At 32.3% G+C, this 12,995-nt stretch overlaps 1 protein-coding gene across 1 annotated transcript in view; it reads left to right on the top strand.

Annotated features, from left to right (window-relative positions):
- Window positions 1–12,995, top strand: part of LOC115878702 (gamma-aminobutyric acid receptor subunit alpha-2) — a 140,491-nt gene that overhangs the window by 104,635 nt on the left and 22,861 nt on the right. Inside the window, exon 8 of the mRNA XM_030895283.1 lies at window positions 1,015–1,175. Within this exon, the coding sequence (XP_030751143.1) occupies window positions 1,015–1,175 (161 nt within the window). The remainder of the gene's footprint in view (window positions 1–1,014; window positions 1,176–12,995) is intronic.

The raw sequence follows: 12,995 nt of genomic DNA on the forward strand, positions 1-12,995 counted from the left end.
TAACAAAATACTAGTATATATATTATTGCTTAACGTTTAAAGTATTTGTCACGTTTGTTGCACTACAAATGTACAAAGGCGTAGCTTGCTGATGGACCGGAGGAAATTGGAGAAATTCCTCTATATGTTTACTCCAATTAAATAGTTAGGTAAAAAAATATTAAATAAATAAAATAAAAATAGAAAATAAATTCAGTAGCAGTATCTTCGGGAACTTTGTATAAATTTCTCGGCCACTTGGACTTTAAAGTAATTTTCACCTATACTCCAAAGTGTTTCTTAACGAGGTAGAATAGCTAGCAATAGCTTGGCGGTAGACACTTGTATCCGTAGAGAGAGCTTATAAAACATCATTTTTTAATACTTAATTAAATTAATTATATCATTTTTATTATTACTACAACCACAATTTCTCTTGATGAATGATAATAAAAGATTAAAATAATATTACTCCCAAATTTTGAAGTATAATTATTAGTCGCAAAAGTTAAAGGTTTGTTAACTTTTTTCACTAAATGAAAATTATAGACTAATTTTGACGTTCTGAATGCTTACATTGAAATCAAAGGAACACATTTCTTTGTTAGAAACCACTAATTTACTCCACTAATTTAAAGATTGTGAATGAAGCTAAAGTTAAAACTTTTTCTACTAATTGAAAATTACTACAACTAATTTCGACGTTCTCAATGGTTACGGCATTGAAATTATAGAATAAACTTCTACGCTAATTGAAACCACTAATTTATTCCACTAATTTCGAGGTTCTGAATGAAGCTAAAGCTAAAGTTAAAACTTTTTCTACCAATTGAAAATTACTACAACTAATTTCGACGTTCTGAATGCGGTTACATTGAAATTATAGGAACAAACTTCTACGCTAATTGAAACCACTAATTTCGAGATTCTGATTGAAGCTTTTTAAATGCTATAATAAAGCCATTATCAGTACAAACTAGATTTTAATTTTTATCTCAAATACCTACCTACTACTATAATATATCCCTTTTTTAGGTATTACTACGGTTCTAACTCTCTCTACAATAAGTCTCGATTCGAGAACAGATCTTCCCAAAGTTCGTTACGCAACAGCCCTCGATTGGTTCCTGCTTATGAGTTTTTTTTATTGTATTGCTACATTACTGGAATTTGCCGGAGTACATTATTTTACAAAGGTATATAAATTATACATATTTTATTAAACTGTGACTACAATTATCTGTGTCAATTGTCGCATAAAAATCTTATCCACAATTTAATTTAACTACAAAACGTTCAAGTATTTTTGTTTAAAATTATCGAATCAGTAATTTTATAATATGTAAGTACATAAATTTAGTAATAACACGTAATAATTAAATAGAAACTTTATAAGTAGGTTTATTATACAGGGTTGTTCACCACATACGACACGGAGTATTGTAGCTAAACGATTAGATTTTTACAAATTGTAAGTTTTAGGTTCGTTGAAGCACTATTAGAGCTACAATTTAAAAATGAGAGTGTCCCAAATAGGTAAAAAATATTATAGTTGTATTTTTTTTAAATGGAACACCCTGTATATTATTCTATTTTTGGATTCTACGATTGAAATAAAGGTCAATTTGATTAAGGTTTATCAAACTTAAACTTTACCGTTTTTGAAATATTTTCAATTTTATGAAATTGCAGTAAAGTTTTTAAGGCTTCATTTCTCCAAGGGTATCAAAGTTTTTAGTACTAAATATTTATTGAAGATCATTCATTGATCAGATATTGTGTTGCAATAATAAAAATTTTACTACCTTATACAGAGTGTCCAAAAATTTATATTAAATCATTACTAGCTTTAATGATTACTAGCTTAAATGGAACACCCTATATATTTTACTTGAATCAGATGCACAATGTAATTGTCTATTAAATTGTATTATACCATTTTTTACCCGTCTCTTCAAGTTTTCGTAGAAACTACATTTTTTTGTAATTTAGACCTCATTTATCACTATACCCATGGAATATTGATATTTTAGCTTATTTTTAAAGATGTAACAAATTTTCAAAGGGTACAGATACTAATAATGTTGATATAGTTCGCTTATTTAATTAAAAAATAAAAAAAAAACTGTTTAAATATTTTTTGTTACGTTGATTAATAATAATTGCCCCAAATACTAAAAGCAGAGTTTTGTGGCAATATTGTATTAGGCAGTGTGTGGTAAAAGTTACACCTTATAAATTTTATTTCATTTTTTGGCGAATGCTTATTTATAAAAACAGAGACGTTCATTTTCATAACTTATTAATATATTGATTTCTGAGCCAAATCCACATTTATTTAGAATACTTTATTAATTAAAACAATTTAAAAGTATGTAATTAACTAATTTTTGGTGTTTTTGGTCGGAAATAATGGTGGTATATTTAATTGGTATACACTTTTGCAAAGAAAATTAAATCGTTTTTTTTGTACGTCATTGGGCTTGCAATATTTACCACTTGTGCATTTTGTACATATATGGTGCTATAAAAAAATCTGAAATGTCAATATTCCATAGGTATAGTGATAAATGAGGTCTAAATTATAAGAAAATGCATTTTCTACGAAAACTTGAAGAGATCGGTAAAAAAGGGTATAATACAATTTGATAGACAATTACATTGTGCATCTGATTCACGTAAAATATATAGGGTGTTCCATTTAAATTTAACAAGTCATTGCCGTTTAAAGCTAGTAATTATTTAATATAAATTTTTGGACACTCTGTATAAGGTAGTAAAATTTTTATTATTGCAAATTGAAAATATTTGAAAAACGGTAAGGTTTAAGTAATTTAATCAATTAATTCCTTAATCAATTTTACCTTTATTTCAATCGTAGAATCCAAAAATAGAAGAACATACAGGGTGTTCTATTTAAAAAAATAAAACTATAATATTTTTTACTTATTATTATTAGAGTGTCCCAAACTCTGTATCTTGTAAAAATATTTTTAAATCGTAACTCTAATAGTCCTTCAACGAAGTCAAAACTTACAATTTGTAAAAATCTAATCGTTTAGCTACAATACTCCGTGTCGTATGTGGTGCACAACCCTGTATATTTCTTCTATTCGCGATGCTTCAAAATCGTCAGGTTTGAGAGTAAGAACATAATGGAGTATTTCACCATCACGGCGAGGTGTTCACATCGCCGCACCTTGGTGACGATACTTAATACCGTGCTAGCAACTCTTACTTTCGGGTCGGTATTTACATGTGTGGAAGTGAATCGCTCAGGGATCTTATTAAGTCGGAGTGAGAAAAATTCTATGTTGTGCTGTTGCAGCGTTGTCACATTTCTCAGTGATACAGGTACGTCTTTTTCTGTCTAGTATAGTAAAATCACGGTCAAAAGGCGCTAGTTTGAACTCAACTTCTTAACACATAACACCCATTATCTCAAAAAACTACTTGGGATATTGAAACTTTCTTTTTTTTATTTTGAAGTTCGGATCGTTGACAAGATGTTTAAATGAGAACAACTCGACAGGTTTGTTTCTTTTCCGTTCAAAAATTTATTTATTAAAACTTCGCCCATTTACTTTTAATGCATAACAATTTTCAGCAACCGTTTAACTTTTTATTTGTAAAGATTTTCACATCCTGTCTCCGAAGAGAATATAGCAGAAACTTTAAGAAAATTTATTGGAAAAAACTACAATCAATTATTTCTAATGGATTTCGAAATATTGAATACCCTAGAATTCTAAGTATTGGATTTCAATTTATAAAACTTATTTTAATTTATCAATTTATGTGACGAAACTGCCTTATCTCCTTCCACATCTCTTAGCAATGCGCGCAGTTACTCGGTTTATTTCAGAAACAGCCTCTACACCATCCCGGAAATGTTTTACGAAAGATTTCTAATAACAATAAAAAAACAAACAACCCCGGCGGGTACCGATCTATTTCAGGAAACGTGGGAAACTCATTTTTATAACACAGGCTTATATTTATCGTACTATTTCCAGAAATGTTCTACGAAATGTTTTACTATTAATTTTTTGTAGATAATATTTTTTGTAATTAATATTTCCAGAAATATTTCGTAAAACCCTGAACTCATTTCTTTAACCCAGATTAACAACAACCAATCACGGCGCGTCTCGAAGTCTCGATCTATTTCAGAAAACGTGGGAACTAATTTTTATAACACGGACTTATATTTATCGTACTATTTTGTGAAATAGCACGAAGCAATCAATGTCAAACGTTATGGGGGCTTCAGAAAAATAAGTAAACATGGAAAAACTGATATGAAAACAATTATTTCTCGAAGGTTACACAAGAATATTTAGTTTTAATCATTGTCTAATATTATTAATTACAATATACTAGTAAAAGAAATAAAACAGTGACTAACTAGCGGTCTACCATTTATTGGCTTATAATCCACGGTATTGCGCTTCATGAACAAAATATACACAAAATTATTTACAAAATAAATTGTCTTTTTAAATTTATTATTTCTGTACAATAACATTGTCGACTTACTGTCGACAAAGACAATAACAATTATCGACTTTTAAACTACATTCCTAATTTAACTAACAAAATATCAAATAATCTCAATAAAATAGGATGTAAAACTATTAACGTAAATAAAAGGTCAAATTTTATTAAATAATAAAGACAAAACTAATGTCAAAAATAAGTCGGGTGTATATAGGGTGGATTGCAATGATTGTGATGCCGTGTACATAGGCCAAACAGGTAGAAATTTAGATATAAGGATTAAAGAACATGTAAAGTCTATTAATAATCTCCAGCATAGTTCTGGTCTTGCAACTCATTGTATAGTAAATAATCACAAAATTAATGAAAACTCAATTAAGTTACTACACAGAGAAACAAAAAGTAGACGCTTAAATTACATTGAACAGTTAGAAATACTAAAATCTGTTAAAAACGAAAATAATGTTAACGACCAACAAGGATTTCTAAACACATTTTTTATTACCCCTATTGTAAACTCTCTGAACCCACCCCCATAGCAAATATATATATATATATATATATATATATATATATATATATATATATATATATATATATATATATATATATAATATATATATATATATATATATATATATATATATATAGTTACAGTGTAGTAAGACGATTAGTTCTTAAAAACTCTTGAAAAGGGCCTAACAAGCCGAAACATATATGTAGAGTTAAAGTTACTCTTATTAAAAGTTTTTTGAAACATCTTAAAGCGTGCTTTATTAAAATACTAATATTATTTCTGGTTATGGTAAAGTGACATTATACTGTAATCTATAGCAAAGTTTAGTTTACGAATTTTGTTTTGTTTTCCTAGTTTTAATTGTCTAATATCCAACCAATATTTTAATATCCTAACCCAAGTAAATAATCAAAAATGCACTTTTTATATCAACAGCAGTAATGTTACTAAGGGTTCCAATTAATATCCAGAATTTAAAAAAAAACACGATTCTAATTCTTATTATTTTTCTAAATACGTATTGTCTGATAGGCAATTACAAAATATAAATCTGATGTAAATAGAAAAATATGATGTAAAAACAGGTAAAAACTCTTCGGTAAAAAAGGGTAAAACAACAACAAAAACTCTAACCAAAGATTTAACCGTCATACGAAAAGAGCATCACGTGATTGCACAATACCCAACGATAGGGTACGTACCTCTTACATCTGATTGGACGGTTGGTTGCGTATTTTAATGTATCCTAAACATATTGGGGCACATCGTGCACCTAGAAACATACAGGGTGGCCTATCGAAAACGTTCCGCAAGACATAACGGCTAGAATATTTTTTTTTTTCAAAAAATCCAAAAACACGTCAATTTTGTTTCTGAGGGGGACAACTTTTGCCCCAAAAATGATTGCAAAATCTTCAACCCTCTAAGCGGGGGTGTCATCCCCCAACTTTTTTCAAATGGGAAGGGGGGTCAAGTGGCGCCGCAATGAAAAGAGCTTTCTATTCTCTATATTTCCCCGCTTCGTTTTTGAAAATCGGTCGAGTCATTGAGAAAATATGAAGGATTGAAATTTGAAAAGTTTATTTAAACATTTATCAGAGTAAATGATAAGGATAAAATCCTTCGACCAATTTGCTGTTTTTTCTTACTATATCTAGATGTTTACGCATTTTTTCACTTGCCACAAGGTTGAACGATCAGGTGCGGTCTCAATAGTCATTTGTCATTAGTCATTTGAGATCTATATCAATTCTCCCAGTGCTCTCAAAAATTCTAGAAAAAGTTATGGAACTGCAAATTTTAAAATATGTCACAGCTAATAAAATAATTCCACTAAAACAGTCTGGGTTTAGAACAGGTTACAGTTGTACTACAGCCTTACTTGATGTTGACGACATTGTTAGAGCGCAAGACAAGAATGACGCAACTATACTTATCTTACTTGACTATATGAAGGCCTTTGACATGATTAATCATGATATTATGGTTTCAGTTTTAAAATATATTGGATTTAGTGCAACTGCGTCCTCGCTAGTGTCATCTTTTTTAACAGATAGAAACAAGAGAGTTGTTTGTGAAAGAGATCATTCAGAAACACTTTTAATTACATCAGGGGTACCTCAGGGTAGCGTTCTTAGTCCTCTTTTATATAGTATTTATACTTTTAACTTTATTAACTCACTTAAACACTGCAAATATCATTTATACGCCGACGACACGCAAATATATACATCTTTTTCTTTAAATCAAACAGGTACTGTTAATAAATTAATCAACTCCGACCTAAACGATCTTCTGGATATCTCTAATAAACATTTACTCCAAATGAATCCAACTAAATCTGTGGCTTTATTATTCTGTAACGAAAATGTTCGCGATCAACTAAAAAATGAAATAATTATTAAACTAGGTAACAATACGATAGAATTTAAAAATAGTAGCAAGAATTTAGGCCTAATTATGGACACAAAACTAAAATTTAAAGAACACGTAACATCATGTATGAGAAAGGCATTTTCAATGTTAAAGTTGATTTACTCACATCGGCACTCACTATCGCAAAAGACTAAAACTATACTTTCCGAAACTCTAATTATGTCACATTTCAATTTTGCCGATAGTGCGTATGGCCCTTTTTTAGATTATATTGATACTAAACGAATTCAAAAAGTTCAAAACTCTTGTATACGTTTAATTTATGGAATAAGGCGTAGACAGGGAGTTTCTCATAAACTCCGTGAACTGCGCTGGCTTTCTATGACTGACCGTCGTACTTTGCACTCTATCTGTCTATTTTATAAAGTTATTAAATCTGAATGTCCGCCTTATCTTCACCAAAAACTAACGTACCGCACTGACGTGCATAACATAAATATAAGCCGACAATACCTATTAACCATACCAACACACACAAAAGAATATTTTAAAAATAGCTTTACATATCAAATTGCATCATTAATCAATAAATATAAAATAACTGATTTTACCAATTCAGTTGCATCCTTTAAAAAACAAATTAAAAACAATCTCCTTCAAGCATAATATTATGATAAAAAGCAAATTAAACAAGCATAATATAGCAACAACAGGCCCTTTCCTTCCCTATCCTTCCCCTCTATTTCTTCTTTTTTTCTCTTCTTTACTTTCTTATTCGCGTTTCTCTTTAAAATTTATATATATATATATATATATATATATATATATATATATATATATATATATATATATATATATATATATATATATATAGAAAATCTGGGATTTAGTGGGGTTGCAGTCGGAAGGGGTTTGACAAAGAATTAATACACTTTGTTAATTGTCAAGCTTTCGGAATTTATTTATTCCTTCCTCAGGACACTAAAATGGAAATACAAGTTAGACAATTGCTGTTATAAAAGTTAAGAATAAGACTTACTTAACGTGGTACAGAAAATACCTTCATAAAAACTACATTAAACATGGTTTGTGTTGATAACTCCACCGTGAAAGCATCGCTGACCAGTCAACCACAAGGACTCTTATAAGGCGGTTAAGCCGCCAAATATAAGTTAGAACATTAGAATAATTAAGAGATGTTAGAAATTTTTAAATTAAAGAATTTTTTGCGTCTCAATCCGAAGCGTGGAGGCGCAAAACAATTGACAGGCGACAACCGCGACATCCAAACGTCAAAAGTCAATTGTCAGAAGTCAAGTTAGTAAAAGTGATCTATGGATGTCGAACAAGGCTGTGGCATGTCCATCATTGTATTCATGTAAAAAACCAATGGTGTGGGTGGTCATGTAGAAAAGTGGAGTGATCAAGGCACAACACTAAAAAAACACTAAAAAACATTAATAAAACACCCTTACTCGTGCAACGAGAGCAAAAAACAATTAGGTGGTAAAAATACAATTACATTTACAATTCAGAAAATGTCACCAAATATCTGCAACCAGAAAAACACCGAGCGCAATCAGAAAAAGAATTTTCTTATAAGCAATTGAATAAACATTAGGATGTGCTAAAAATTCTGAAAAAAGACAAGAGGTGCAATGCAAACACTTAGAAAAGGCCAAATGTGAAGAAGGTAATGAGGAAAATATGACAATAATGTTCATATTAATCAATGTGAAAAACTGTCACAAAAAATCACTAAATTGTACAAATTTTTCCTTCACAATTTTTTATTAAATTCACAGGAAATTCATGAACCAAACCTTTTCATAGTATTGGCAATACTTCCAAAATTACAAAATTACATAAGGTGTAAAAAACTACAGAAACACACTCCGCAAAAAGGGGGGAACAAACAAAATCAGCAAATTAAGACAGTTGAGTGACAAGGTAAAGACAATGTGCGGCTTGGACAATCCAAGAAAAGGCAATGCACCAAACTGACAGAGTGCACTCCACGCAAATTGCTTATTATTAAAAAACATTTAATCAAAGGTAAAACCACCGTTGGTTCTGAAGGAACCAAGGGAGGGTAAAAAAAGAGACAAAAAACAAGTGCACACAGGCACCTGTTATGGTAATATGCACTGGAAACGTATTAGTGCATACACCTTGAAACAGTCCGAGAGGGACTGGGAAGGGGCGATTAGCAAATTACATAGCATCTATAAAAGATATGGTCAAAATTCCGTTGCGTACATAAACAACGAAATGAGACAAAAAATCTCCGGGTGGAAACCACCGTCCCACCCACCACCTACACAACAATTCATCACCACGCGATGGGTGAGAATTGTATGAGTGCTCGAAAGTCGACACACTGTTAGTGTAAAAATTCTAATAATTCGAATTTTCTTTGACTTAAAGGTTTTTAGTGGTTAACCAAAAACCCCAAGACAATTAGTAAGGCAAATGATAGTGTGAGGGGAACAGCGAACCAACCAAGAGACAAGGCTAGCTATTGCAATGCCAAACTGTGGGTGCACGCACCACGCACAGTACCTCAAATCCTGCGATAGGCTGAGGGTTTCTAAACAATTTAAGAGGAGCCTGAGCACTGATGGTGCAAAGCTCCCAAAAAAACAATTTATGGGAAAGTTTCCCGACAAGCATGACAAGAACCAAAGACGCAAGGGTCAGATCCCAAATGTGGAGAACATAAGAGATTAAAAACACAGGGAAAAACCGCAAAAGCGGAAAAATATTACATCAATAAAATTGTCAGAGTATTAAGAACATATTAGAAATTTAAAGGTATTAACATTGATATATCAAACAATGAAAAATTAACAAATACTGAAGAAAATTCTTATGCATACAATGAAGTGTGTACACAATGGAATCATTTAGTTAGAATTTAAATTAATTGTTAAGTAGTTAGGATAAAATGTAGGGAAAACAATGAAAGTGGAGGCTATAAGGTTGAATCTGAGCTTATTATATTATTGTTGTTATTTAATTTTAATATGTAGAATAAATTGAACTCAAATCATCTATGTCTGTCATTCGGTTTAAAGTACGCGGACATTCATTTATAGCCACCATCTCCAAAAACTTCCTCTAAAAAGTGTTCTTTCTCCACATACAAGATCTCACAATCGTCATAGGCTACTCTATGATCTTCATCAATAACATGTTCCGCCAGCGAGCATGACCTAATGGACCTCCTACAATCACTTTTTGTGAGAAGTAATTCTACCCCTTGAGGGACCTAGAAGTTTGGCCAACATAGAACGAATCACAGTCCTGGAGCATCTGAGTCTGTATACAACATTGATTTTTTTGTTTTTTTCCAATGGTGTTTTTATTCTTGTATACAGGGTCTTCAGCTGGCCAGTGAGGCGTAAGCGCAAACTTGATGTTTTCACCCTTAAAAACTTGAATCAATTTAGGAGTCAAGTCTTTATGAATGGAAGACAACTAAAAATAATGTTAACCTCTTCGCGAGGAGGGGTACTTAACTCTTGATCCAAGAGCGGGTATGGTGGTCGACCTATGATTTAAAAACTGATTTTTATTATATAAAATTTTATTAATTATAGAGGGGGGATATGAATTTTTCACAAGAATGGACCTGAGCTCACTCAAGCAGGCACCCTGTAAGAATTGTGTGAGAGACGAGAGACCCTGTCACCAAGAGCACCGACGAGACCCAGTTTCATTCGTGTAGGGTGGTCTGAATGGTAGTTAATGTATCTACCACTACTGGTAGGTTTTCTATACCATTTCGTGACTATTTTATTGTCAGGTCTCCTAATTAACCTCATGTCAAGGAAAGGAATTGAATTATCAACCTCCCTTTCAATAGTGAATTTGAGACTGTCACTAAGATCGTTAAAAACGTCTAGAATGTGATCAGTTTTGTCCATAGGAACCGACAATATCAGGTCGTCAACATATCTCTTAATAAATGGAATGTTATATGGGACCCGCTCAATGCCCTGGGTGAGGAGCCCGTCCAGAACATAGCTCGAGATTATGGGGGAAATGCTAGCTCCCATGGGTGTGCCATAAATTTGCTTATAAAATTTGTCATTAAAGACAAAGACTGTAGAATCAAAAACAAAATTCAAAATTTGTGTGAAAGAGGCCAAATCCAATGGTGTGTGGGGGGATATAGTATCCCATTTGTCTTTTAAGGTCTTCTGGGCTAGATCAAGATGTAAGTTAGTAAAAAGCGAAACAACATCGAGGCTAACAAGAACGTAATTCTGAGGCAATTGAAAATCATTAATAAATTCACAAAAAACAAACAAATCATCAATGTAAAAAGGGTTAGATTTGTTATATGCCTTAGTGAGCACAGTGGTGAGATATTTTTCTAATTTTCCATTGGGGTAATTAATTGAGGAGATAATTGGTCTGAGTGCGAGGGCAGGCTTGTGAATCTTAGGAAGTCCATAATATCTAGCTGCCGTAGAGTTATAGGTTTTGAGACTTTTGGCCAATTCCTTATCAATTATATTCAAGTTACTGAAATTCGATATTAATTTGTTTGCTTTCTGTTCCAGAGTGCTGGTGGGATCACGTGGGAGTGGTTTGTAGTACTTAGTATCGTTGAGTAGAACGTAGCTCAGGTTTAGGTAATCAGCCCTGTCCATGACAACAGTGACGTTGCCCTTATCACTAAGGGTCACGATTAGTTCGGGGTGTTCAGCTAAATATTGTTTTGTTTCTTTTATTTGTTTACTTAAAATGTGTGTTTTTAAGCTGTCACCATGGAGTAAGTTGACTATTACATTTGTAAACCTGCCACGTACAATATCTTTCTTATTTTTATCAAATCCGGAAACTACCAACTCTAGGTCACTGAGCAATTCAGGAATTTTAATTGTATTAGCATTAGGAGAAATATTAAATTTTGGACCGAGAGCCAGCACCTTCGCCACATTGTCAGGTATGACAGTGCTAGAAATATTCCTTAACTACTCGTCTCGTACTTTGATATTATTATGAACTTTAGAGATAAGAATTCTATATTTATTAACATTAATTGATTTTACTCTATTAAATTCAACGTGGAAAGTATGCTTCAATCTCTTGCTGAACTCATTAACAATTTTACGAGGCAAAATATCAGTAATGTTGTTGGAAATGGCGTTTATGCGTTTCTGGTAGAGATTCAAATCAGAAATGGTGATCTTAATTTCTAAATTTAGAATTTTCTTTCTCACCTTAATATCAAAAAGGGAGATATCACTACCAAGACGTCCTCCGTGGTGATCCAGTAGGTTCCGGATACTGCCGATGCTGTGGGTGATGTGGTTTGGGAAGACACTGTTCTTCCGGCATTTCAACAAGAAAATGCGTCTGTTCTTCAAAGAAGCCATCCTGTAGGTCAGGTTACTCCATTGTTTAAGTAGTTTCATAGCATGATTCCCATAATCTTGCTGGATGTTTTGGTAGAATCCCATGCCTGTAATAAGCAGAAAGTAGTCTCGACTGACTAGTGAGAAAGAAAATCTAGGATTTAGTGGGGTTGCAGTCGGAAGGGTTTGACAAAGAATTAATACACTTTGTTAATTGTCAAGCTTGCGGAATTTATTTATTCCTTCCTCAGGACACTAAAATGGAAATACATGTTAGACAATTACTGTTCTAAAAGTTAAGAATAAGACTTACTTATAACGTGGTACAGAAAAGACCTTCATAAAAACTACATTAACCATGGTTTGTGTTGATAACTCCACCGTGAAGCATTGCTGACCAGTCAACCACAAAAGGACTCTTATAGGGCGGTTAAGCCGCCAGATATTAGTTAGAAAATTAGAATAATTAAGAGATGTTCAATTAAAAATTAAAAATTGCGTCTCAATCCAAGGCGTGGAGGCGCAAAATAGCTGAGAGGCGACAACCGCGACATCCACACGTCAACAGTCAATTGTCAAACGTCAAGTTTATAAAAGTGATCTATGGATGTCGAACAGGGCTGTGGCATGTCAATCATTATATTCATGTATAAAATAATAATATTGTGGGTGGTCATGTAGAAAAGTGGAGTGATCAAGGCACGACACTTAAAAAACATTTAGAAAACACCCTTACTCGTGCAACGAGAGAAAAA

This window comes from Sitophilus oryzae, unplaced genomic scaffold, assembly GCF_002938485.1.
Source record: "Sitophilus oryzae breed Bouriz unplaced genomic scaffold, Soryzae_2.0 scaffold_1063_pilon_pilon, whole genome shotgun sequence".
Taxonomy (NCBI): Eukaryota; Metazoa; Arthropoda; class Insecta; order Coleoptera; family Curculionidae; genus Sitophilus; species Sitophilus oryzae.